The 27,995-nt window shown below is 44.8% G+C and overlaps 1 protein-coding gene across 2 annotated transcripts; it reads left to right on the top strand.

Annotated features, from left to right (window-relative positions):
- aasdhppt (aminoadipate-semialdehyde dehydrogenase-phosphopantetheinyl transferase) lies at positions 1-27,475 on the top strand. 2 transcript variants are annotated; one of them, XM_064975247.1, is made up of 7 exons: positions 1-397; positions 989-1,220; positions 2,022-2,143; positions 4,505-4,666; positions 14,684-14,752; positions 14,881-15,046; positions 26,305-27,475. In XM_064975247.1, the coding sequence occupies exons 1-6, from the start codon at positions 254-256 to the stop codon at positions 15,043-15,045; spliced, it is 894 nt and encodes a 297-aa protein (XP_064831319.1). In that variant the 5' UTR covers positions 1-253; the 3' UTR covers position 15,046; positions 26,305-27,475. The 2 variants fall into 2 exon arrangements, with proteins under 2 accessions (XP_064831319.1, XP_064831318.1); XM_064975246.1 differs by lacking the exon at positions 26,305-27,475 and adding an exon at positions 15,205-15,512.
- Positions 27,476-27,995: the final 520 nt, after the last annotated feature.

Here is a 27,995-nt window from a genome sequence, read left to right as displayed (position 1 = left end):
AGCTAGCATGTTCTCAAAGTGAAGCAAACACTAGTTCAGCAGGGCACTTATCAAGTTCTCATGTGTCGCTTAGCTAACTATGTTTTTTGGTTTGCGGTACTTGTAGTGCCTACAATACCGACACACTTACCTCACAGCTAACAGTTAGGTAATCCACAAAAGCGGTCAGTGTTATCCAGCTGCATTACGAGAGGTAACGTTAGTTTAAAGCGGTACGTCGGTCTACGAGTTCTTAGCTCTGAAACTGGCCGTCATGGGAGGCGTTCGCTGGGCGTTCCGGTGTGGCTCGTGGACGCCGAGCCGGTCCGAGTGGCTGTTAGCGGCCCGGTGTGTGCAGCGCGAAGAGAAAGAACGAATCGGACAGTTCATGTTTGCCAAAGATGCCAAATCAGCTATGGTGCGTTGACTGTGTTATTCCGATAGAAAGTAATCACTGTGCCATGTTCTCCCTTGATTATCAAATAGCAATTTCCACGTTCTAGGTTTTGTAACTTCCCAGCAGTTAAACACCTGATTCTGCTAATTATCAGGCCTTGGTTAACCATGTCAGGCAAGGCTGAGACTGGGACACGTAAGACTCAATAGTACATTGAAAGTAGTGGGGAAACATCCGACTGGGGGGTGTGATCATTGTCAGGACAAGATGGAGACAGTGGAACATGTTCTATTTCAGTGCCAGAAATATGGGAGAGAAAGGGAGCGATTTGTTATTAGATTTGAGGAAGGAAAGATTAAGTGAACTACTGGGGAAATCTCCTGGGGATCTAGTATTTAATTTGTTTCCTTAGGGAGATGAGAAATTGCTTTAGACCTTCCCCTGTCTCTGGTCCACACTCCAGTCCAGTTGGTGGCGGTAATGTACCTTAAAGTTGGTTGCCAACTGCCAAGCAATCCACAGAATAAGATGACGACGCTTCAGAGTTACCTTCACTGGAGAGAGGAGAGGCAGCACCCTTATTGACACTCTTCTTTTCCCCTGCTCTTCCAGGCTGGCAGGTTGTTGTTGAGGAGGTTGGTGTGTGACAGGATGGGTGTTCCCTGGTCTGACATCCGCTTGGAGCGTTCTCCCAGAGGAAAACCCTACCTGGCCAACCCAGCCTGCTCCAGCCCTGAAACCATGGGCTGGAGTTTTAACATCTCCCACCAGGGTGACTACGCTGTGCTGGCTGCAGAGCAGGGGCTGCAGGTCGGGGTGGACGTAATGAGGACCACCATGCCAGGTGTGTGTGTCTGCACCATCTTTAGTGCTTTGATGTGTCAGTTTGATTAAATAAGCAGCATTGAGAAGAGCTCACTCTGGCAGTAAACTGTCTTATGACATCCTGAATCCTGAACTCTCTCTCTCTCCTGTTTTGTGTGAGAGAGAAGTAACCCTTCAATCCTGTCTAACTCCCCTGCCTGAGTCTCTCTATTTCACCCTTCTCACCACATCTCATTTGGAGTCCTCCTCTCCAAGCCTTCAGGACGCTAATCTGCTAACCCAGTCCTGTCACTCACCCAGACCTTCTCCCAAATCCCTCTTTAAATAGGCCTAGATCTCGTTCTACGTAGCCTCATTCCCCAAGGATGGCGATACCTTAAAGCACATACTTATCTTCCACATTTTCCCCCCAGGGAGAATAGCTAGCTAGGCCCATTATTAAACCTTATAGATGGGCTGTCATTCACAAATCCCTAAATCCATTTTTACAAAGTTATCTAAAGGAAGTTTGCTGCAGTTCCTTTCTTTACCACATGATGCCACTGTTGTTTTTCATATTCCCTGAGAGTGATTTGGCAGTGCTCTATCGCAGGGATCTCCTGCCGATTCCCATTCTGTCTATGTTTAAAGATGGTTAGAGGAGAGGAAGTGATGATCCCAAACAAAGTAGGAGTGTGTTGCTTTTCTCTCCATTTTCAACCTCTTCTCCCTCAACTGTTTCCTTATTGTCAGAGTTCAAACCCTCAGGTTTGTGTTTATTTTATTATTAAAAAATGTTTTCCCTGCACCCCCCCCCCCCTCCCTCCCCCTCTCCCTCCAGGTAGCACTTCTGTGCCAGAGTTTTTCCGTATCATGACGAGGCAGTTTACTGATTATGAGTGGAGTGTTATCCGCAGAGCAGGATCGGAATGGGAGCAACTGACCATGTTCTACAGACACTGGGTAACCATCACCCTCACATCCATGGTGACGCTTGACTTGTACACTGAGTCATACACATTACATGCAGCCCCCCCCCCCCAATTAATTGAGCTGCTCAGTCGAGAAGTTGTCAGATTGAGAGAGCGGCACAAGGACATTAAGTACTGATATCATTGCCGTTGACTAATCTTAGTGCTTTCCCGTTGCCATAGTGACTTGCCTTGTAATTGTGTTTCTGTGGCTTGCCCTCGTGTAACAAGGTTTGTTTGACTTCAGAGACACATCCACACACACCATGATCATCACACACAGAACCCTGTGTCAATGCCTGGGACAGGGAAAGTGCTCAACCTGATAAGTGATGATTTTCAATGCCTTATGGGTACACCAATGGTTGTTCGCTATTTAAAATTATTATTGTGTACAAGCAGTGCCTCCAGAAAGTATACACACACCTTGACTTATTACACATTTTGTGTTACAGCCTGAATTCAAAGTGGATGAAATATTTTTTTTCTCCCTCACACATCTACACACAGTACCCCCCCCCCTCCCATATAATGAAAAAGTGAAAACCTGTTTTTAGAAATGTTAGCATATGTATTGAAAATGAAATACAAAAATATCTCATTTACATAAGTATTCACACCCCTGAGTCATTACAAGTTCGAATCCCCCTTTGTGTCGTTCTGGGTAATTCTCAAAGTGCTTTGCACACCAGGGTTGTGCAACTTTCGCTCATTATTCTTTTGACAATTTTTCAAGCTCTGTCAAGTTGGTTGTTGATCATTGCTAGACAGCCATTTTCAGGTCTTGCCATAGATTTTCAAGCAGATTTACGTCACAACTATAACTAGGCCAACTAGGAACATTTTGTGTCGTCCTGGTGAGCAACGTCAGGGTATATTTAGCCTAGTTTTAGGTTGTTGTCCTGCTGAAAGGTGAATTTGTCGCCCAGTGTCTATTGGAAAGCAGACAACCCGATTTTTCCTATAGGATGTTGCCTGTGCTTAGCTCTATTACATTTTATTTTATCCTAAAATAAATTTCCCTATTCCATGGGGATGACAAACATACTCATAACATGATGCAGCCACCACTATGCTTGAAAATATGAAGAGTGGTACTCAGTGATGTGTTGTTGGATTTGCCCCAAAGAATGGTTTGTATTCAGGATGTAAAGTTAATTTCTTTGCCACATTTGACGTAGTTTTACTTTAGTGCCATTAGTGAATTTGTATTAATTCTGTGCAGGCTTCCATCTTTTCACTTTGTCAATTAGGTTAGTATTGTGGAGTAACTCCAATGTTGTTGAGCCATCCTCAGTTTTCTCCTATCACTGCCATTAAACTCAAACTGTTTTAGTCACCGTTGGCCTCATAATGAAATCCCTGTGCGGTTTCCTTCCTCTTTGGCAACTGAGTTAGGAAGGTTGCCTGTATATTTTTAATGACTGGGTGTATTGATACACCATCCAAAGTGTAATTAATAACTTTACCATGCTCAAAGGGATATTCAGTGTCTCCTTTTTTGTTTTGTTTATCCATTACCAGGTGCCCTTCTTTGCGAGTCATTGGGAATCCTCCCAGGTCTTTGTGATTGAATCAGTGTTGGAAATTCATAGTGAGTAGACTTATGTGACTTGTTAAGCAAATTTGTACCCCTGAACTTATTTAGGCTTGCCATAACAAACAGTTTGAATACTTATTGACTCGACATTTAAAGCTTTTCATTTTTTTATTATTTTAAAAACGTAATTCCACTTTGACATTATGGGGTATTGTGTGTAGGCCAGTGAGACCATCTCAATTTAATCAAGTTATATTCAGGCTTTAACGCAAACATTTTTGGAAAAAGTCTAGGTGTGTGAGTACTTTCTGAAGGCATTATATAATTAAGCAATAAGGCTCGAGAATGTGTGGTATATGGCCAATATGGTTGCAAGGTCAGCTCGGGGATTCGATAAGGTTCAAATCTGTCGTTCTGCCCCTGATCAAGGCAGTTAACCCAGTGTTCTTAGGCCGTCAATGAAAATAAGAATTTGTTCTTAATTGACTTGCCTAGTTAAATAAAGGTAAAATAAGCACAACGCAACGTGGAGTGCCTGGACACAGCCCTTAGCCGTGGTATATTGGCAATATACCACAAACCCCCGAGGTGCCTTATTGCTATTATAAACTGGTTACTAACGTAATTAGAGCAGTAAAAATGTTTTGTCATACACATGGTATACCATAGCTGTCAGCCAATCAGCATTCAGGGCTCGAACCACCCAGTTTCTAATCTCACTTGTACACAATAAGAGTACTTCAACTGTACTCTTTTTACACTACTCTTCATCTGATATTTTTGTGGCTCTGGTTATCTTTCCTGTCCGTCAAGGCGTTGAAGGAAAGTTTCATCAAGGCGATTGGCACAGGGCTGGGCTTTAATCTACAGAGGGCGGAGTTTCACCTGTCACCTGAGCCAATTGCAGAGGGCAAGGTGTGTCGCCGGACCACAATGCACCTGGATGAGGAAGAAGAGGAGGTCTGGGCCTTCGAGGTGAGCAGGGTCCAGTGGAGGGAAGGAAAAAGTAGCAGGAAGAGTAAAGAAAGTTCAAGAGTGTCCAGCCTTCTCCCGCCTGTTTCTGTGTGTCCAGCCTTCTCCCGCCTTTTCTGTGTGTCCAGCCTTCTCCCGCCTTTTCTGTGTGTCCAACCTTCTCCCGCCTGTTTCTGTGTGTCCAGCCATCTCCCGGCCTGTTTCTGTGTGTCCAGCCATCTCCCGGCCTGTTTCTGTGTGTCCAGCCATCTCCCGGCCTGTTTCTGTGTGTCCAACCTTCTCCCGCCTGTTTCTGTGTGTCTAGCCATCTCCCGCCTGTTTCTGTGTGTCTAGCCATCTCCCGCCTGTTTCTGTGTGTCTAGCCATCTCCCGCCTGTTTCTGTGTGTCCAGCCATCTCCCGCCTGTTTCTGTGTGTCCAGCCATCTCCCGCCTGTTTCTGTGTGTCCAGCCATCTCCCGCCTGTTTCTGTGTGTCCAGCCATCTCCCGCCTGTTTCTGTGTGTCCAGCCATCTCCCGGCCTGTTTCTGTGTGTCCAACCATCTCCCGGCCTGTTTCTGTGTGTCCAGCCATCTCCCGGCCTGTTTCTGTGTGTCCAGCCATCTCCCGGCCTGTTTCTGTGTGTCCAGCCATCTCCCGCCTGTTTCTGTGTGTCCAGCCATCTCCCGCCAGCCATCTCCCGCCTGTTTCTGTGTGTCCCATCTCCCGCCTGCCCATCTCCCGCCTGTTTCTGTGTGTCCAGCCATCTCCCGCTGTGTGTCTGCCATCTCCCGGCTGTTTCTGTGTCCAGCCATCTCCCGGCCTGTTTCTGTGTGTCCAGCCATCTCCCGCCTGTTTCTGTGTGTCCAGCCATCTCCCGGCCTGTTTCTGTGTGTCCAGCCATCTCCCGGCCTGTTTCTGTGTGTCCAGCCATCTCCCGGCCTGTTTCTGTGTGTCCAGCCATCTCCCGGCCTGTTTCTGTGTGTCCAGCCATCTCCCGGCCTGTTTCTGTGTGTCCAGCCATCTCCCGGCCTGTTTCTGTGTGTCCAGCCATCTCCCGGCCTGTTTCTGTGTGTCCAGCCATCTCCCGGCCTGTTTCTGTGTGTCCAACACACTATCACAGATTGTTGCAAAATGGACACAATTTTCTTGTTGTGGCTAATGTTAGCTAGGTTAGGGGTTAAGGTTAGGTGTGAGGGATAGGGTTAGCTAACATGCTAGCTAAATAGTTAAAAAGTAGTAAGTAGTTGCTAAAATGCTGAAGTTAGCCATGATTTGATTCAAACACGCAACGTTTGGGTTGCTTGAACTTCCAATTATACGCTCACCCATCCTCCCCGCTAGTTTCTGTCTTAAATAACCTACTGCTTTCATAAGTGATTGAACTGCACTGTATACAAAATGATGTGTTGAACATGAACATTTGTAAAATTGTGTCAAGAATTTCGCATAAGTGTATTTCACTGTAATTTGTGATAGTGGGTTGATGTATTACAGACACGCTAAGCAGCAGATGGTTTATAGTAATCTTTTTGGCAGCAGCTCAAATGCCGTTCCAATTCCACTAACAGCAGCTTAGCAGGGTCTCTTTAGCAGCTGTAGCTTACTCTATCCAATTTCATCAGTTAGCTTTAACGTTACCCAATAAAACCAATGCTACCCTGCGCCAATTTAATCAGTTAGCTCTAACGTTACCCACTAAAACTACTGCTACCCTGCACCAATTTCATCAGTTAGCTTTAGAGTTACCCACTAAAGCTACTGCTATCCTTATTGCATTTCAGTGCCACTAACGACAGATTAGCAAGGTCTTGTTAGCCATACGATGTATTATCCGCTAACTCTATGATTGCTATCTTAGCATACGAACAAATGTGTACTCTGGCCCTCTCTCTGTCTCGGAGTCTTTGAATTCTCCAACAATGTATCCTTGAAAGAATTTGTAAAGTACTTTTCTAGGAAATACTGGGGACCTTTACCTAGGATGCTCAGTACCTCTCACACCACGGCTTTAGAGTTGTAAAAAGTCACCTCTTTATTTAGTCTCCTTTCCTCATCTCCCTCCTTTCATCCACACTAGTCTGAAGAAATACTGCATGTCAGGGGAAAGCAGTATTGTGGAAACCTATTGTGTGAGTTGGATCTCACCTATAAAGCTGAAAATAATGAATGGTCCATCACGGAATCCGTTCTGTCCTCTCTGGACTGGTTTGTCGGGCTAATGGTGTTTCTGTTGTGACACTTCTGCCACCAGAGAATAGCAACATACCTACGGTATTGATCGCCAGCTTAGGGACAGTACAGCTATGCTGTAGATCTGCTGCAGAGATGTTTTCTAAATGGAAGCGGGAGGGAAGGATGGACGGAGCTAGGGAGGACTGGGAGAAAACTAACTGCCCAATTTCGGGAGCACCAGAGAGACAAGGTTTCAGTACTGGAGCACCGGAGAGACCAGGTTTCAGTACTGTAACCAAGGGATTAAAATCCTCATGTTTGGACCTTTTGCTGTTGGTTGGGTCAAGTACACACACACACACACACACACACACACACCTTTTGCCTGAGTGAGCAAGAGAAGAGATCATGTTCTTGTCTCCTCCCTCACTGCCATATTGATCAGAGTAATGAGAAACAATTAGGATGCTAGACTTCACATCTGATAAGGTCTGCAGAATGAATGTTTCTTCCAGATAGGCTGAAAACTCTGCAGAAACACTTGTCTCTCACACACACATTCAGTATCGCAGCACCACCTATTACCATACATACAGTCAGTCAGTCAGTCAGTCAGTCAGTCAGTACCAGTCAAATGTTTGGACACACCTACTCATTCCAGGGTCTTTCTTTCTTTTACTATTTTCTAACATTATAGAATAATAGTGAAGACTTCAACTATGAAATAACACACATGGAATCATGTAGTAAGCAAAAAAGTGTTAAACAAATGTAAATATATTTGAAATTCTTCAAATTATTATCTACCCATTGCCTTGATTACTGCTTTGCACACTCTTGGCATCTTCTTAACCAGATAGTCACCTGGAATGCATTTCAATTAACAGGTGTGCCTTGTTAAAAGTTAATTTGAGTCAATCATTTGTGTTGTGACTGGTATACAGAAGATAGCCCTATTTTGTAAAAGACCAAGTCCATATTATGGCAGGAACAGCTCAAATAAGCAAAGATAAATGACAGTCCATCATTACTTTAAGACATGAAGGTCAGTCAATATGGAAAACGTTGAAAAGTTTCAAGTGCAGTCGCAAAAACCATCAAGAGCTATGATGAAAGTGGCTCTCATGAGGACCAGGAAAGGAAGACCCAGAATTACCTCTGCTGCAGAGGATGAGTTCATTAGAGTTACCAGCCTCAGATTGCAGCCCAAATAAATGCTTCACAGAGTTCAAGTTACACACACATCTCTAACATCAACTGTTCAGAGGACACTGTGTGAATCAGGCCTTCATTGTCGAATTGCTACTAAGAAACCACTACTAGAGGACACCAATAATAAGAAGAGACTTGCTTGGGCCAAGAAACACGAGCAATTGACATTAGACCGGTAGATATCTGTCCTTTGGTCTGATGAGTTCAAATTTGAGATTTTTGGTTCTAACTGCCGTATCTTTGTAAGACGCAGAGTAAGTGAATGGATGATCTCCGCATGTGTGGTTCCCACTGTGAAGCATGGAGGAAGAAGTGTGTTGTTGGGGTGCTTTGCTGGTGACACTGACAGTGCTTTTATTTAGAATTCAAGGCATACTTAACCGGCTGCAGCGATACATCATCCCATCTGGTTTGCGCTTAGTCCGACTATCATTTGTTTTTCAACAGGACAATGACCCAACACACCTCCAGGCTGTGTAAGGGCTATTTCACCAAGAAGGAGAGTGATGGAGTGCTGCATCAGATGACCTGGCCTCTACAATCACCCAACCTCAACCAAATTGAGATGGTTTTGGATGAGTTGGACCGCAGAGTGAAGGATAAGCAGCCAACAAATGCTCAGAAAATGTGGGAACTCCTTCAAGACTGGTGGAAAACCATTCCAGGTGAAGCTGGTGGAGAGAATGCCAACAGTTTGCAAAGCTGTCATCAAGGCAAAGGATGGCTACTTTGAAGAATTTCAAATATAGAATATACACTGCTCAAAAAAACAAAGGGAACACTTAACACAATGTAACTCCAAGTCAATCACACTTCTGTGAAATCAAACTGTCCACTGAGGAAGCAACACTGATTGACAATCAATGTCACATGCTGTTGTGCAAATGCAATAGACAACAGGTGGAAATTATAGGCAATTAGCAAGGCACCCCCAATAAAGGAGTGGTTCTGCAGGTGGTGACCACAGACCACTTCTCAGTTCCTATGCTTCCTGGCTGATGTTTTGGTCACTTGAATACTGGCGGTGCTTTCACTCTAGTGGTAGCATGAGACGGAGTCTACAACCCACACAAGTGGCTCAGGTAGTGCAGCTCATCCAGAATGGCACATCAATGCGAGCTGTGGCAAGAAGGTTTGCTGTGTCTCAGTGTAGTGTCCACAGCATGGAGGCACTAACAGGAGACCGACCAGTACATCAGGAGACGTGGAGGAGGCCATAGGAGGGCAACAACCCAGCAGCAGGACCGCTACCTCCGCCTTTGTGCAAGGAGGAGCAGGAGGAGCACTGCCAGAGCCCTGCAAAATGACCTCCTACAGACCACAAATGTGCATGTGTCTACTCAAACGGTCAGAAACAGACTCCATGAGGGTGGTATGAGGGCTCGACGTCCACAGGTGGGGGTTGTGCTTACAGCCCAACACTGTGCAGGACGTTTGGCATTTGCCAGAGAACACCAAGATTGCCACTGGCGCCCTGTGCTCTTCACAGATGAAAGCAGGTTCACACTGAGCATGTGACAGACGTGACAGAGTCTGGAGACACCGTGGAGAACGTTCTGCTGCCTGCAACATCCTCCAGCATGACTGGTTTGGCGGTGGGTCAGTCATAGTGTGGGGTGGCATTTCTTTGGGGGGCCGCACAGCCCTCCATGTGCTCGCCAGAGGTAGCCTGACTGCCATCAGGTACCGAGATGAGATCCTCAGACCCCTTGTGAGACTATATGCTGGTGCGGTTGGCCCTGGGTTCCTCCTAATGCAAGACAATGCTAGACCTCATGTGGCTGGAGTGTGTCAGCAGTTCCTGCAAGAGGAAGGCATTGATGCTATGGACTGGCCCGCCCGTTACCCAGACCTGAATCCAATTGAGCACGTCTGGGACATCATGTCTCGCTCCATCCACCAACGCCACACTGCACCACAGACTGTCCAGGAGTTGGCGGATGCTTTAGTCCAGGTCTGGGAGGAGATCCCTCAGGAGACCATCCTTCACCTCATCAGGAGCATGCCCAGGCGTTGTAGGGAGGTCATACAGGCACGTGGAGGCCACACACACTACTGAGCCTCATTTTGACTTGTTTTAAGGACATTACATCAAAGTTGGATCAGCCTGTAGTGTGGTTTTCCACTTTAATTTTGAGTGTGACTCCAAATCGAGACCTCCATGGGTTGACACATTTGATTTCCATTGATAATTTGTGTGTGATTTTGTTTTCAGCACATTCTATGTAAATAATCGTATTTAATAAGAATATTTCATTCATTCAGATCTAGGATGTGTTATTTTAGTGTTCCCTTTTTTTCATTTTGAGCAGTGTATTTTATATTTTGATTACTACATGATTTCATGTGTGTTGTTTCATAGTTTTGATGTCTTCATTTATATTCTACAATGTAGAAAATAGTAAAAATAAAGAAACCATTGAATGAGTAGGTGTGTCCAAACATTTGACTGGTATTGTTTGTATGCATGTGTATACACACACACACACACACACACACTCAATTAACATACAGATGAGGCAAGCAGCAGTGCTGCCCTGGTGACCTCTGAGCACTGCATATTGATTGGTTAGCTTAATGAGGTGGCAACCAAGTTCTTTCCACTTCCTGGTGACCCTGTGTAATGTCATGACCCCAATGTGTTATAATGAGGTCATGACATTTGGTAGTGAGGGAATTAAAAAGAGGACTCACGTACACAGAAACACACACACAGGGTTCTTTACAACTCCTACATGTACAGTCGTGGCCAAAAGTTTTGAGAATGACACAAATATTAGTTTTCACAAAGTTTGCTGCTTCAGTGTCTAGATATTTTTTGTCATGTTACTATGGACTACTGAAGTATAATTACAAACATTTCATAAGTGTCAAAGGCTTTTATTGACAATTACATGAAGTAGATTAAAAGAGTCAATATTTGCAGTATTGAACATTCTTTTTCAAGACCTCTGCAATCTGCCCTGGCATGCTTCTGGGCCACATCCTGACTGATGGCAGCCCAATCAATGCTTGGAGTTTGTCAGAATTTGTGGGTTTTTGTTTGTCCACCCGCCTCTTGAGGATTGACCACAAGTTCTCAATGGTATTAAGGTCTGAGGAGTTTCCTGGCCATGGACACAAAATATCAATGTTTTCTTCCCAGAGCCACTTAGTTATCACTTTTGCCTTGTGGCAAGGTGCTCCATCATGCTGGAAAAGGCATTGTTCGTCACCAAACTGTTCCTGGATGGTTGGGAGAAGTTGCTCTCTGAAGATGTGTTGGTACCATTCTTTATTCATGGATGTGTTCTTAGGCAAAATTGTGAGTGCGCCCACTCCCTTGGCTGAGAAGCAACCCCACACATGAATGGTCTCAGGATGCTTTACTGTTGGCATGACACAGGACTGTTGGTAGCGCTCACCTTGTCTTCTCCGGACAAGCTTTTTTCCGGATGCCCCAAACAATGGGAAAGGGGATTCATCAGAGAAAATGACTTTACCCCAGTCCTCAGCAGTCCAATCCCTGTACCTTTTGCAGAATATCAGTCTGTCCCTGATGTTTTTCCTGGAGAGAAGTGTCTTCTTTGCTGCCCTTCTTGACACCAGAACATCCTTCAAAGTCTTTGCCTCACTTTGTGTGCAGATGCACTCCCACCTGCCTGCTGCCATTCCTGAGCAATCTCTGTACTGGTGGTGCCCCGATCCCGCAGCTGAATCAACTTTAGGAGACGGTCCTGGCACATGCTGGACTTTCTTGGGCGCCCTGAAGCCTTCTTCACAACAATTGAACCGCTCTCCTTGAATTTCTTGATGATCCGATAAATGGTTGATTTAGGTGCAATCTTACTGGCAGCAATATCCTTGCCTGTGAAGCCCTTTTTGAGCAAAGCAATGATGACGGCACGTGTTTCCGTGCAGGTAACCATGGTTGACAGAGGAAGAACAATGATTCCAAGCACCACCCTCATTTTGAAGCTTCCAGTCTGTTATTCTAACTCAATCAGCATGACAGAGTGATCTCCAGCCTTGTCCTTTTCAACACTCACGCCTGTGTCAACAAGAGAATCACTGACATGATGTCAGCTGGTCCTTTTGTGGCAGGGCTGAAATGCAGTGGAATAGTTTTTTGGGGAATCAGTTCATTTGCATGGCGAAGAGGGACTTTGCAATTAATTGCAGTTCATCTGATCACTCTTCATAACATTCTGGAGTACATGCAAATTGCCATCATACAAACTGAGGCAGCAGACTTTGAAAATTAATATTTGCGTCATTTTCAAAACTTCTGGCCACAACTATACACACACACTGTCACAATTATTTCACTCTTATCCAGACAGTTAGAATCAGATTGAATCCGCAGTAGGGGAATCAGCGCCCCTGTCTGCCCCACAGCCTTTATTGTTTTTGTTTTGTTGACAATGATGTCTGGGGGAGAAAAAGTATTTGTTTTCACTAACTTCTTTGTAGTATAGCAAACAGATGTTGCAGGGAGTCATCCTTCCATAAAGAACATGAGATACAGATGGAGGATCTTCATTTGATCCAGTTTGCTCCTGCAAGAAAATAATCCTGCAGCAACAGGAAATGTGGATTATAATTATGAATGGACATTTTTGCAGTGCTTGATACATTTTTCGAAAGGGAAAATTTAAAGTCTAAAATGTCAAAGTGCAAATTACAATCTTCAGAAGGCTTTTTAAACCACAAATGCACTACGTGTTTTTAAATGTCCTGCAGGAAAGTTCTCACGCTACAGGGTAATTCAATGTTAGATCCTACATCTGTAACCTCCCTCTCTTTAAAAAGTAAAGGAGTGAGGCTATTTTCTCCTTTCAATCTCCTCTCCCCTCTGTCTCCCCAGGGTGAGGCGTCCATTACTCCTGGAAAGCCAGGCAGTGAGATGGAGATTGCTTGTCTGGGATGTACACAACTCCCCCGAATGGGCCTATGATTGGGGCCAACTGTGTGGAATGAAAGAGAGAGAGAGAGAGAGAGAGAGAGAGGGAAATCGGGATGATGAACAGCCAGTATTAGGACACTGATGTGTTAGAACAGGGAGAGGAGAGTTTTGTGTTTGTGTGTGTGTGGCCTGCTATATGCGTGATCCTTTCAGTAAACAAGAGCTATTTGTCACCTTAACCACTCGTTGAGTTGAGTTTATTTTTATTTTTACAGGGACAGTGCACATTAATCAACGTTTCAGTAAAAGTGCCGGTTTTAGCCAGCCGGCTAATTTTCAACCGCAGTCCCTGGGCAGGTTATTAAAAACAATTACAATATAGACAATAGCAACATAGAACAAGCAAGACATAGCAACATAGGACAAGCAAGACGTAGCATACAGACAGAACAACATAGAGCAAAAAGCAGCAAGACAAAATTAATAAAAGCAACAAAGTGTTTCCACACCTCACAAGCTACAGACAACAGACAACATGGAAAGCGGCAACACACAGCTAGGGACCATGTTCACAAATCTGATTGACCTTTAGCCATGTCTTCAAGCATTTTGTGAAAGTGTGATATGTGGTGCAGTTATGTGTGTCTGATGGCAGTGTATTCCAGACATGGGAAGCTCTCACAGAGAATGCAGATTTACTAAAGGTGCTTTTCCTTAGGGGAACTATACAGTCACCTCTCATGGCAGACCTTGTGGATCTGCTGCCATATGTCTGGGTTTTCTGTTTAACAAAAATATTGAGTGGAGGGGGAGCCAGGCCATTAAGGATCTTGAATACAAGACATGCGTCGGTGTATTGCACAAGATTTTCCCAACTCAAGAGCTCATGCTTTCTAAGGATGTGACAATGATGATGGCTATTGGGCTTCCTATCAAGCACTTTGAGAGCCTGTTTGTAGACAGACTGAATAGGTTTTAATGTTGTACAGCAAGCTTGGGCCCAACTAGTCAAGCAGTATGTTAAGTGGGGGAGTATCATAGAGTTGAAGTACAGTTTTGCTACCTCTGTAGTCAAACAATTGAGTATAAATCGGAAATTAGCTAGGTTGAATTTAGTTATTTGAATTACCTTTTTCACATGCTTTTTAAAAGAGAGGTTGGAATCAAGTATGATGCCAAGGTACTTAAAATCAGATACCACCTGGAGCTTCTCCCCTGACACATAGACATCTGGCTCAGTAGCATCTGTTGCCCCCTCTTTGTGAAGAATATGCAAACAGTTTTTTTCACATTGAGATGCAAACACGAGTCACTGAGCCACTTTGTAACCTGGACCATTACAGTAGTGAGTTCTTGTGCAGCTTGTTGTTTGCTCTTTGCATGCACATATATCACTGTATCATCTGCATACATTTGAACTTCAGACCCAGTACAGACAGAAGGCAGATCATTAATGTACAGGCTGAACAGGAGGGGCCCCAGTATTGACCCTTGGGGCACGCCCACATCATAGCTACGATAGGGCGACAGCTCATTGCTCACTCTGACACACTGAGTTCTGCCTTCAAGGTATGATTTCATCCATCTCAAGGCATCAGGGGAAAAGTTGAACTTTGACAATTTTGTGATGAGAATCTCATGGTTAACAGTATCAAAAGCCTTCCTTAGCCTTCCTCGTATAAGTCAACCCCTATAACCTCATTCTGTTTGTATGTTGTGTGTATTTCATGTAAACGTGTGTGTTTCTTTAACTGCTCCTGTCCACCTTCAGGAGACTGTATTGGGTAAGGACCACCATGTTGCTGTGGCACTGGGACGCAGCCATACAGTCAGATCTGTGGTGAGTTGTGTGTGTGTGTGTGGGAATGTCAGTGTGTGTGTGTGGGAGGGAATGTAAGTGAGCCTGTGTGTGTTTTTTTTTCCCAGCACAATGAAGTAGATTTCTAACCTCTCCTTCTTTTTCCTCAGCCTCCCCCTGCCCTCACTGATCCTCCCCCCTCCTTCACCTTCCTCTCCTTCAGTGACCTCATCAGCATGGCCACACCCCTCTTTGAAGAAGACTCCGCCTACTGGGAGAACTTCCAGAAAAAGGCTGAAGCCCCGGAAAGACAAAGACTCACAGCTACAGTATGAGGTAGACCGGTTAGGTTAGGACTGTGGGTAGAATAATCTGATCCTAGATCTGTGGTTAGTGGCGACGTGTACCTGACCGTGTAAAAAAAAAAATGTACGAGTGAGGTGGAGTGGTCAAAGGACAGACAGGTGATGTCACTCCTGTTGATCTCCATGCAGGACCGTACAGGGACAGTCGGTGAACAGCAGGGTTGGTGTGACTGAGGCATCTGGAGGAGCTGGCCACTCCAACAACAAATTGAAATAGCATTGAAATAATGTTGGTCCTCAGACCCACCGAGAGTCAATGTGTTAATCAAATGCCAGTGATGGAAATGGTTCCATGACTGCAAATTGCTCTTTTTTGGGGGTATTGATTCTGTAGGTTGCAATCACCTGAATTGATTGTGGTCATCTGTCATTACTACAGTGTTGTTGACCAACCTCCCTGTAATGTGATTAAAGGTTTGTATGGCTTCTTTTCATAGGCTTTGCTGACATTCCATATTCATTCATGTTCATTTTAGTGACCCTGTATGACTCAGTTGGTTGAGAATGGTGCTTTCACCGCCAGGGTTGTGGGTTCGATTCCCGGGGCCACCTATATGTAAAGTTGCTTTGGATAAAACGTCTGCTGAATGGCATGTAATACTGTACAAAAATATACAGTACCACTCAATTGTGGACACACCTACTCATTCCAGGGTTTTTCTTTGTTTTTAATATTTTCTACATTGTTAACACAGCGTACAAACACACCTCCTCCATTTAGGGAGAAAGAGTAGGACCGTCATTTATGCTTGTGTGACAATGACACACACATGCACACACGCACGCACACACACGCACACACACACATCAATGTAGGTTTGCATTAGTGTGGTTGGCTGCATGTATGTGCTCTACTTTCTCCACAGGGAAGGGAAGAGGGCTGCATTAACCACGTGTGTGTGTGCGTGTGTGTGTGCGTGCGTGCGTGCGTGCGTGCGTGCGTGTGTGTGTGTGTGTGTGTGTACCATCCGTACTAATGCAATCCAGTTCTGCTGGCAGAACACTGGCCTCGGTCATAAGGGCATGAGGGGGAGAAAGAGAAGTACAGGCAAGGAGACAGAGAGAAGATGGGGGAGAGAGTTAAAGAGGAAAGGGGGAGGTGGAGACAGAGAGATGATGGGGAGAGAGTTAAAGAGGAAAGGGGGAGGTGGAGACAGAGAGAAGATGGGGAGAGAGTTAAAGAGGAAAGGGGGAGGTGGAGACAGAGAGAAGATGGGGAGAGAGTTAAAGAGGAAAGGGGAGAGCGAGAGAGAGAAGAGAGAGAGAAGAAGAAAGAAAAGATATAATGGGTGATGAGAGACGTAGAGGTAGTAGGCTGTGGTGTAGTGTACCACATACTGTCTGTCTGTGTCTATCTATCTACAGTCTGAATGTCATGTTAAAGTCCTGTCTATGTGGGCCTACAATATTATATATTAAATTGGGAATTCAGAGGTGGGAAGCCCTGTTTTGGTGGAGTTCTGGTTATGTTTAGGGTTTAGCCAGCTTTGAACATAAATTCAGGATAAGGCTTGAACCGGGATGTGGACATGAAGCTAGGGTTGTGGTTTAGGTTAGGGTTAGGGGGTTGGTTGAGGCTAGGGTTAGGGGGTTGGTTGAGGCTAGGGTTAGGGGGTTGGTTGAGGCTAGGGTTAGGGGGTTGGTTGAGGCTAGGGTTAGGGGTTGGTTGAGGCTAGGGTTAGGGGTTGGTTGAGGCTAGGGTTAGGGGGTTGGTTGAGGCTAGGGTTAGGGGGTTGGTTGAGGCTAGGGTTAGGGGGTTGGTTGAGGCTAGGGTTAGGGGGTTGGTTGAGGCTAGGGTTAGGGGGTTGGTTGAGGCTAGGGTTAGGGGTTGGTTTAGGCTAGGGTTAGGGTTGGTTGAGGCTAGGGTTAGGGGTTGGTTGAGGCTAGGGTTAGGGAGTTGGTTGAGGCTAGGGTTAGGGGGTTGGTTGAGGCTAGGGTTAGGGGGTTGGTTGAGGCTAGGGTTAGGGGGTTGGTTGAGGCTAGGGTTAGGGGTTGGTTGAGGCTAGGTTAGGGGGTTGGTTGAGGCTAGGGTTAGGGGGTTGGTTGAGGCTAGGGTTAGGGGCTGGTTGAGGCTAGGGTTAGGGGGTTGGTTGAGGTAGGGTTAGGGGTTGGTTGAGGCTAGGGTTAGGGGGTGGTTGAGGCTAGGGTTAGGGGTTGGTTGAGGTTAGGGTTAGGGGTTGTGAGGCTAGGGTTAGGGGTTGTTGGTTGAGGCTAGGGTTAGGGGTTGTTGGTTGAGGCTAGGGTTAGGGTAGTGGTTGAGGGTTAGGGTAGTGGTTGAGGGTTAGGGTAGTGGCTGAGGGTTAGGGTAGTGGCTGAGGGTTAGGGTAGTGGTTGAGGGTTACGGTAGTGTTTGAGGCTAGGGTTAGGGTAGTGATGGGGGTTAGGGTAGTGGTTGAGGGTTAGGGTAGTGGCTGAGGCTAGGGTTAGGGTAGTGGATGAGGTTAGGGTAGTGGTTGAGGGTTAAGGTAGTGGCTGAGGTTGAGGGTAGTGGCTGAGGTTGAGGGTAGTGGCTGAGGTTGAGGGTAGTGGCTGAGGTTTAGGGTAGTGGCTGAGGTTTAGGGTAGTGGCTGAGGTTTAGGGTAGTGGCTGAGGCTTAGGGTAGTGGTTGAGGCTAGGGTAGTGGTTGAGGGTAGTGGTTGTGGTTGAGGCTAGGGTAGTGGTTGTGGTTGAGGCTAGGTTAGTGGTTGTGGTTGAGGTTAGTGGTTTAGGCTAGGGTAGTGGTTGTGGTTGAGGCTAGGGTAGGGTAGTGGTTGTGGTTCAGGCTAGGGTAGTGGTTTTGGTTGAGGGTTGTGGTTGAGACTAGGGTAGTGGTTGAGGCTAGGGTAGTGGTTGAGGCTAGTGTAGTGGTTGAGGCTAGTGTAGTGGTTGAGGCTAGTGTAGTGGTTGAGGCTAGTGTAGTGGTTGAGGCTAGGGTTGTGGTTGAGGCTAGGGTTGTGGTTGAGGCTAGGGTTGTGGTTGAGGGTAGGGTAGTGGTTGTTGTTGACGGTAGGGTAGTGGTTGAGGCTAGGGTAGTGGTTGAGGCTAGGGTAGTGGTTGTGGTTGAGGCTAGGGTAGTGGTTGAGGCTAGGTTAGTGGTTGTGGTTGAGGTTAGTGGTTGAGGCTAGGGTAGTGGTTGTGGTTGAGGCTAGGGTAGTGGTTGAGGCTAGGGTAGTGGTTGTGGTTGAGGCTAGGGTAGTGTTTGAGGGTAGTGGTTGAGGCTAGGGTAGTGGTAGTGGTTGAGGGTAGTGGTTGAGGCTTGGGTAGTGGTTGTGGTTGAGACTAGGGTTAGAGGTGAACCAAAGTGTGGACATGAAGCTGATGGGGGAATGACTTAGGGATTTCCCAGACACAAATCAGATAGTAATTTGAGCTGTCAGTGTCCATGGTAACACATGTCATCCAATAACAGGGCTATTCATTTCAATCCTACCCTTGGTTTGTGAGAACAACCTCTGGGAGGCTGTAGGTTATCAAATTAGGATGGACAATTTAGGCCCTGTCATCGCTGTGTGTGTGTGTGTGCATGGGGAGATAGAGAGATGTGACAGAAAGCAAATGAGGGATTAGAGAGACATGGAAAGAGAGAGAGATGGAGAGAGGATGAGGGAGATACATTTGTTTGGGGTGGCATGTAGCCTAGTGGTTAGAGCATTGGGCCAGTCACTGAAAGGTTGCTGGATGGAATCCCCGAGCTGACCAGGTAAATGTCTGCCCCTGAACTAGACAGTTAACCCACTTTTCCCAGGCCGTCATTGTAAATAAGAACGTGTTCTTGACTGACTTGCCTTGATCAATAAATGTTCAATAAAAAATACAAAATGAATGTATACTGAAACATGGATCTTTCCTGTCACCTGTTGCCGGTAGCAACACATCCATGTCATGTGTAACATGTTTATTGAGTTATTCAAATCAAATCAAAGTGTATTTGTCACGTGCGCCGAATACAACAGGTGTAAACCTTAGTGAAATGCTTACTTATAGGCTCTAACCAATGGTGCAGGGGAAAAAGGTGTGTGTGTGTGTAGGTAAGTAAAGAAATAAAACAACAGTAAAAAGACATTTGAAAAAAGAGTTGCAAGGCTATATACAGACACTTGTTAGTCAGGCTTATTGAGGTAGTATGTACATGTAGGTATCGTTAAAGTCACTATGCATATATCTTTTATTTTACCTTTATTTAACTAGGCAAGTCAGTTAAGAACAAATTCTTATTTTCAATGACAGCCTAGGAACAGTGGGTTTAACTGCCTGTTCAGAACGACAGATTTGTACCTTGTCAGCACGGGGGTTTGAACTTGCAACCTTCCGGTTACTAGTCCAACGCTCTAACCACTAGGTTACCCTGCCGCCCCCTGTTGCCAATGTGCATGAGCACTGGTTGGTCGGGCCAATTTAGGTAGTATGTACATGAATGTATAATTAAAGTTACTATGCATATAAGATAAACAGAGAGTAGCAGCAGTGTAAAATGAGGGGTTGGGGGGGCACACAATGCAAATAGTCCGGGTAACCATTTGGTTACCTGTTCAGGAGTCTTATGGCTTGGGAGTAAAAACTGTTGAGAGGCCTTTTTGTCCTAGACTTGGCACTCCGGTACCACTTGCCATGCGGTAGTAGAGAGAACAGTCTGTGGCTGGGGTCTTTGACAATTTTTAGGGCATTCCTCTGACACCGCCTGGTGTAGAGGTCCTGGATGGCAGGCAGCTTTGGCCCAGTGATGTACTTGGCCGTACGCACTACCCTCTGTAGTGCCTTGCGGTTGGAGGCTAAGCACCTGCCGTACCAGGCAGTGATGCAACCGGTCAGGATGCTCTTGATGTTGCAGCTGTAGAACCTTTTGAGGATCTCAGGACCCATGCCAAATCGTTTTAGTTTCCTGAGAGGGAATAAGCTTTGTCGTGCCCTCTTCACGACTGTCTTGGTATGTTTGGACCAATCTAGTTTGTTGTTGATGTGGACACCAAGGAATTTGAAGCTCTCAACCTGCTTCACTACAGCCCCGTTGATGAGAATGGGGACGTGCTCGGTGCTCCTTTTCCTGTAGTCCACAATTATCTCCTTAGTCTTGGTTACGTTGAGGGATAGGTTGTTATTCTGGGACCACCCAGCCAGGTCTCTGATCTCCTCCCTATAGGCTGTCTCGTCGTTGTCGGTTATCAGGCCTACCACTTAATGATGGTGTTGGAGTCGTGCCTGGCCATGCAGTTGTGGGTGAACAGGGAGTACAGGAGGGGACTGAGCATGCACCCCTGGGGTCCTCCAGTGTTGAGGATCAGCGTGGCAGATGTGTTGCTACTTACCCTCACCACCTGGGGGCGGCCTGTCAGGAAATCCAGGATCCAGTTTCAGAGGGAGGTGTTTAGTCCCAGGATCCTTAGCTTGGTGAAGAGCTTTGAGGGTACTCTGGTGTTGAACGCTGAGCTGTAGTCAACGAACAGCATTCTCACATAGGTGTTCCTTTTGTCCAGGTGGGAAAGGGCAGTGTGGAGTGCAATAGAGATTGCATCATCTATGGATCTGTTTGGGCGGTATGCAAATTGGAGTGGGTCTAGGGTTTCTGGGATAATGGTGTTGATGTGAGCCATTACCAGCCTTTCAAAGCACTTCATGGCTACGGATGTGAATGCTACGGGTCTGTAGTCATTTAGGCAGGTTACCTTTGTGTTCTTGGGCACAGGGACTATGGTGGTCTGCTTGAAGCATGTTGGTATTTCAGACTCAATCGGCGACATGTTGAAAATGTCAGTGAAGACACCTGCCAGTTGGTCAGCACATGCCCGGAGCACATGTCCTGGTAATCCATCTGGCCCCGCAGCCTTGTGTATGTTGACATGTTTAAAGGTCTTACTCACGTCGGCTTCGGAGAGCGTGATCACACAGTTGTCCGGAACAGCTGATGCTCTCATACATGCCTCAGTGTTGCTTGCCTCGACGCAAGCATAGAAGTGATTTAGCTCGTCTGGTAGGCTCGTGTCACTGGGCAGCTCGCGGCTGTGCGTTCCCTTTGTAGTCTGTAATAGTTTGCAAGCCCTACCACATCCAACGAACGTCGGAGCCGGTGTAGTACGATTCAATCTTAGCCCTGTATTGACGCTTTGCCTGTTTGATGGTTCGTCGCATGGCATTGCTGGATTTCTTGTAAGCTTCCGAGTCCCTCACCTTGAAAGCGGCAGCTCTACCCTTTAGCTCAGTGCGAATGTTGCCTGTAATCCATGGCTTCTGGTTGGGGTATGTACGTACATTCACTGTGGGGATGACGTCCTCAAGGCACTTATTGATAAAGCCTGATGTGGTGTATTCCTCAATGTCACCGGAAGAATCCCAGAGCATGTTCCAGTCTGTGATAGCAAAGCAGTCCTGTAGTGTAGCATCTGCTTCATTTGACCATTTTTTTTATAGACCGAGTCACTGGTGATTCCTGCTTTAATTTTTGCTTGTAAGTAGGAATCAGGAGGATAGAGTTGTGGTCGGATTTAACAAATGGAGGGCGAGGGAGAGCTTTGTACGCGTCTCTGTGTGGAGTACAGGTGATCTAGATTTTTTTCCCCTCTGGTTGTACATTTAACATGTTGATAGAGATTTGGTAGAACTGATTTAAGTTTCCCTGCATTAAAGTCTCCGGCCACTAGGAGCGCCGCCTCTGGGTGAGTGGTTTCCTGTTTGCTTATTTCCTTATACAGCTGACTGAGTGCGGAGGTCTTAGTGCCAGCATCTGTCTGTGGTGGTAAAAAAACAGCCATGAAAAGTATAGCTGAGAACTCTCTAGGCAAGTGGTGTGGCCTGCAGTTTATGACAATATACTCAACTTCAGGCGAGCAAAATCTAGAGACTTCCTTAGATTTTGTGCACCAGTTGTTGTTTACAAATATGCACAGACCGCCCCCCCTCGTCTTACCGGAGTGTGCTGTTCTATCCTGCCGGTGCAGCGTGTATCCCGCTAGCTGAATATCCATGTCGTCATTCTGCCACGATCCCGTGAAGCATAGGATATTACAGTTTTTGATGTCCCGTTGGTAGGATATTCGTGATCTTACCTAGTCTAGTTTATTGCCCAATGATTGCACGTTGGCAAGTAATATTGACTAGCTTAGCTTTCCTAGTTGTCTTCTGTGGGTCCGGACGAGGCATCTGGCTCTTCGTCCTCTGCGTCGCTTCCTTTTGTGAATAATTGGGATGTCTGCCCTGTGGGGTGTTTGGAGAATATTGTGTGAGTCATGCTTGCTGCTGTTGTTGTTGAAGAAATGTTTGTCTAATCCGAGGTGAGTGATCGCTGTCCTAATATCCAGAAGCTCTTTTTTTCCGTAAGATACGGTTGCAAAAACATTATGTACAAAATAATTTACAAATATTGCAAAAAAAAAACACATAATAGCACAATTGGTTAGGAGACCAGGTTATTGATAATTGGTTATTGATCTTCAATAGCATTGAGGAAATACTTTCCACTGACAAGTACATGCAGCTCACATTTATTTGAGTGGTGGGTTTCACCAGTTTGAGAGGGAATCCCTCATGGATCGAATAAATCAAAATAAAATCAAATTTGATTTGTCACATGCATCCAATACAACAGGTTTAGTCCTTACAGTGAAATGCTTACTTACAAGCCCTTAACCGACAATGCAGTTTTAAGGGAAAAAAAAGTGTTACGGTATTTACAAAAATAAACAGAATTAAAATAATAAATTAAATTAAATCGAAAAAGAACAAATAATTAATTAAGGAGCGACAATAAAATAACAGTAGCGGGGCTAAATACAGGGGGTACCAGTACAGAGTCAATGTGCGGGGGCGCCGGTTAGTTGAGGTAATTGAGGTAATATGTACATGTAGGCAGAGGTAAAGTGACTATGCATGGATCATAAACAGAGAATAGCAGCAATGTAAAACTGGTGGTGGGGGAGGGACAATGCAAATAGTCAGGGTAGCCATTTTATTGTTCAGGAGTCTTATGACTTGGTGGTAGAAGCTGTTAAGAAGCCTTTTGTATCTAAACTTGGTGCTCCGGTACCACTTGCCATGCGGTAGCAGAGAGAACAGTCCATGACTTTGCCATTTTTTTGGGCCTTCATCTGACACTGCCTGGTATAGAGGTCCTGGTTGGCAGGAAGCTTGGCCCCAGTGATTTACTGGGTGTCCGCATTACCCTCTGTAGTACCTTGCGGTCAGAGGCCTTTAGGGGTCAATACACACACACACGCTGGGCCTAAACAGTTAACGTCAGACGAACATCGGACTAACGTCAGACCTGCCACTCTGAATCAGGCCTCTCCCTTTCAGTCTGTGACTTTGTAGCTCTCCCCGAGGTGTGGGGAAACATGCACACACACACACATTAAATCACACACACATGTACACAGCAGAACCCCTACCCCATACCAAGCACAAACACAGGGACAATGATGAGCTGTGACAGTGTGTCCTGTAGGAAGGAACCATCACCCCAAAATAAACCTCTCCTGGGGGCAAAAGGGCAGACACCCCTACAGACAACAGACTACACACACTACACAACACAACCCTCTAACCGTATTGCAAACACACACACACACACACGCAGGAAACCCCTCTACCTCAATCTAACACACACACTGGGTGCCCCGTAGACTGTGTGAGTACCCATTGGAACAGATGATGTAAATGTGAGTAAATGTGGTGCTGTTATTTATTCATGTTGTGATGGGCGGTGCAGTCAGATGAAATGTGATGCTTATCACTCTAAACTACAGACACACACACACACACGGGCAGTCAGATGCTTATCACTCTAATAATATCCACGAACAAGAGACATGACACAGACCACAAACACAAACCGAGAGATAGAAGAGTAAGAGGGTGGCAGTGAGGGGGAAGATGGAGTGAATGAAAAATGGCGGCAGAGAGAGGAAGTCAGAGAGAGCGGGAGGGAGTGGGAGATATAGTAAGTGAAGTTGGGAGGTTGGTGTGTTGGAGTTAGGGAATGAGAGAGGAAGGGATAGAGGGTGAAGAACCGAGGCACCGGACGATAGCAGAATCGCAATACTCGTTAGTATCGTGGTAAGAAAACAAAACACAATACACAATTGAACTACTTTAGGAAAACAGCCCTAAAGAAACAAACATCATTATGTTGTCATCCAGAATCACAAGTATTACAGCACACATTCCAGCGTTCACCACTGTAACACTGTAACAAGATGCATCCAATTGCAACGAGTTATAACGCCGGAAGCTGCTTGCTGATTTGACAGCTCAGACGCAGTTACACCTCCGACTAGGGCTGTAGCGGTCATTACATTTTGTCAGCCTGTGATTGTCAAGCAAATAACTGCCGGTCTCACGGTAATTGACCTTCAATTAACATAAACGTGAGAAGCTAGACAAGGGTGTGCGCTGTGACCATATCAATTTGTTATGTGCATCGAAATACTAGCTATTTGAATCAGATCCAATAACAACATTAGAGGATTAGAAATCCAATGCTTAAAAACAGAGGTGTCCATGTGTGCCGATGACTCAAGTTTTATATTAAGTCCGCAAGCTAGATCCTTGATAAGTGTCCTTGATAAGTATACAATATTACGTATTTCATCTTTAAAAAATACAACTTTTACATGACCCTGAAGTTTACCTATAAAATGGGCTGATGGTGAAGTAGACACACTCGTATTCATATCACAAAGATATAAGTAAGCTCTCCACAATGAATTTCAATAGAAAACTTGTAAAAATAGACAAGATCCTGCAACCATGGAGAGGTAAATACCTGTCTATTTATAGAAAAATTGCTATGATTAACTCCTTATACATAACTCAGTTTACTCACTTGCTTATGGCCCTGCCTACTCCTGATGATTCGTTTTTTCAAATCTTATGAGCAAATAATATTTTGTTTTATCTGAGACGCTCATCCAGACAAAATAAAGCGTGCCTATCAACAGTTGAAGTTGGAAGTTTACATGCACTTAAGTTGGAGTCATTAAAACTAGTTTTTCAACCACTCCACAAATTTCCTGTTGACAAACTATAGTTTTGGCAAGTCAGTTAGGACATCTACTTTATGCATGACACAAGTCATTTTTCCAACATTTGTTTACAGACAGATTATTTCACTTATTCACTGTATCACAATTGCAGTGGGTCATAAGTTTACATACACTAAGTTGACTGTGCCTTTAAACAGCTTGGAAAATTCCAGAAAATTATGTCACGGCTTTAGAAGCTACTGATAGGCTAATTGACATCATTTGAGTCAATTGGAGGTTGGCCGCTCAGCAAGGAAGAAACCACTGCTCCAAAACCGCCATAAAAAAGCCAGACTACGGTTTGAAACTGCACATGGGGACAAAGATCATACTTTTTTGGAGAAATGTCCTCTAGTCTGATGAAACAGAAATAATACTGTTTGGCCATAATGACCATCGTTATGTTGGAAGGAAAAAGGGAGAGGCTTGCAAACCGAAGAACATCATCCCAAATGTGAAGCACGGGGTGGCAGCATCATGTTGTGGGGGTGCTTTGCTGCAGGTGGGACTGGTGCACTTCACAAAATAGATGGCATCATGAGGCAGGAAGATTATGTGGATATATTGAAGCAACATCTCAAGGCATCAGTCTGGAAGTTAAAGCTTGGTCGCAAATGGGTCTTGACCCCAATCATACTACCAAAGTTGTGGCAAAATGGCTTAAGGACAACAAAGTCAAGATATTGGTGTGGCCGCCACAAAGCCCTGACCTCAATCCCATAGAACATTTGTGAGCAGAACTAAAAAAGCGTGTGCGAGCAAGGAGGCCTACAAACCTGACTGAGTTACACCAGCTCTGTCAGGAGGAATGGGACAAAATTCACCCAACTTATTGTGGGAAGCTTGTGGAAGGCTACCGAAATGTTTGACCCAAGTTAAACAATTTAAAGGCAATGCTACCAAATACTAATTGAGTGTATGTAAACTTCTGACCCACTGGGAATGTGATGAAAGAAATAAAAGCTGAAATAAATAATTCTCTCTACTAAATATTCTGACATTTCACATGCTTAAAATAAAGTGGTGATCCTAACTGACCTAAAACAGGGAATTATTACTAGGATTAAATGTCAGGAATTGTGAAATACTGAGTTTAAATGTATTTGGCCAAGATGTATGTAAACTTCCAACTTCAACTGTATAGAATGAATATGAATGGGGTGGGTTGAGATTAAATATATGTTGATATAGGACTTGTTTTACTGTGGGGTATAGATACTGTTGTACCTGTTTCCTACAGCATCTTCACAAGGTCCTTTGCTGCTGTTCTGGGATTGATTAGCACCAAAGTACGTTCATCTCTAGGAGACGGAACGAGTCTCCTTCCTGAGTGGTATGACGGCTGCGTGGTCTCAGGGTGTTTATACTTGTGTACTATTGTTTGTACAGATGAACGTGGTACCTTCATGCGTTTGGAAATTCCACCCAAGGATGAACAAGACTTGTGGACGTCTACAATTTTTTTCTGAGGTCTTGGCTGATTTCTTTTGATTTTCCCACGATGTCTAGCAAAGAGGCACTGAGTTTGAAGGTATGCCTTGAAGTACATCCACAGGTACATTGACTCAACAGATGCTCCTAAAGCCATGACATCATTTTCTAGAATTTTCTAAGCTGTTTAAAGGCACAGTCAATTTAGTGTACAGTGCCTTGCGAAAGTATTCGGCCCCCTTGAACTTTGCGACCTTTAGAAAGTATTAACTTAAGGGGGCTGAATAATTTTGCACGCCCAATTTTTCAGTTTTTGATTTGTTAAAAAAGTTTGAAATATCCAATAAATGTCGTTCCACTTCATGATTGTGTCCCACTTGTTGTTGATTCTTCACAAAAAATACAGTTTTATATCTTTATGTTTGAAGCCTGAAATGTGGCAAAAGGTCGCAAAGTTCAAGGGGGCCGAATACTTTTGCAAGGCACTGTATGTTAACTCTTGACTCATTGGAATTGATAGATTATTTCACTTAAAATTCACTCTGTCTGTAAACAATTGGAAAAATGACTTGTGTTATGCACAAAGTACTTAAAAATCTCACAATGTGATTTTCTGGATTTCTGTTTTGGATTCTGTCTCTCACAGTTGAAGTGTACCTATGATAAAAAATTACAGACCTCTACATGCTTTGTAAGTAGGAAAACCTGCAAAATCGGCAGTGTATCAAATACTTGTTCTCCCCACTGTATGTTTTGATTTGTAATACATTCTAAGGCTGCATGATGCGACTCTAATGATGATTTGAAAAAAGTTGCATGAAAGGCATATGCTCTGCTTTTTTTGTGCAGGCTGTACACACTTCATCAGTCTCTCATTCACAAGGACTTGATAATGCCTCGGATTTCCCGGCTGCTTCCTTTTTGTGTGGCCGTAATGACCCCTAAATAAATTCATGCCTTTTGTGGTCAGTGATCTCTCACTCTTATGGCTCTCCGTCATGTGATCGGGTCTTTCTCACAGGCTACAAGTGAAGACAGACACATCGGGGACGCAACTGTGCGTGTCCTTATCCAATTCCGAGGCGCATATTGAAGAACTGTCCACATTTACTTTTCGTTAGCCAACAAAATGAATAGGCCAAACGAACAACAAAATGAATAGGCCTAACGAACAACAAAATGAATAGGCCTAACGAACAACAAAATGAATAGGCCTATTGAACAACAAAATGAATAGGCCTAACGAACAACAAAATGAATAGGCCTAACGAACAACAAAATGAATAGGCCTAACGAACAACAAAATGAATAGGCCTAACGAACAACAAAATGAATAGGCCTAACGAACAACAAAAGGAATAGGCCTAATGAACAACAAAATGAATAGGCCTAACGAACAACAAAATGAATAGGCCTATTGAACAACAAAATGAATAGGCCTAACGAACAACAAAATGAATAGGCCTAACGAACAACAAAATGAATAGGCCAAACGAACAA

Source organism: Oncorhynchus masou, chromosome 9 (assembly GCF_036934945.1).
Source record: "Oncorhynchus masou masou isolate Uvic2021 chromosome 9, UVic_Omas_1.1, whole genome shotgun sequence".
Taxonomy (NCBI): domain Eukaryota; kingdom Metazoa; phylum Chordata; class Actinopteri; order Salmoniformes; family Salmonidae; genus Oncorhynchus; species Oncorhynchus masou.
This window is presented reverse-complemented; position numbering and strand designations above follow the sequence as displayed.

Bases quoted from the DNA above. Each gene is read 5' to 3' on its own strand.
- aasdhppt (XM_064975247.1), top strand. From the start codon at position 254: ATGGGAGGCGTTCGCTGGGCGTTCCGGTGTGGCTCGTGGACGCCGAGC. The intron at 1,221-2,021 runs GTGTGTGTGTCT...CTCTCCCTCCAG, and splicing joins AATGAGGACCACCATGCCAG to GTAGCACTTCTGTGCCAGAG. The intron at 4,667-14,683 runs GTGAGCAGGGTC...GTCCACCTTCAG, and splicing joins AGGAGGTCTGGGCCTTCGAG to GAGACTGTATTGGGTAAGGA.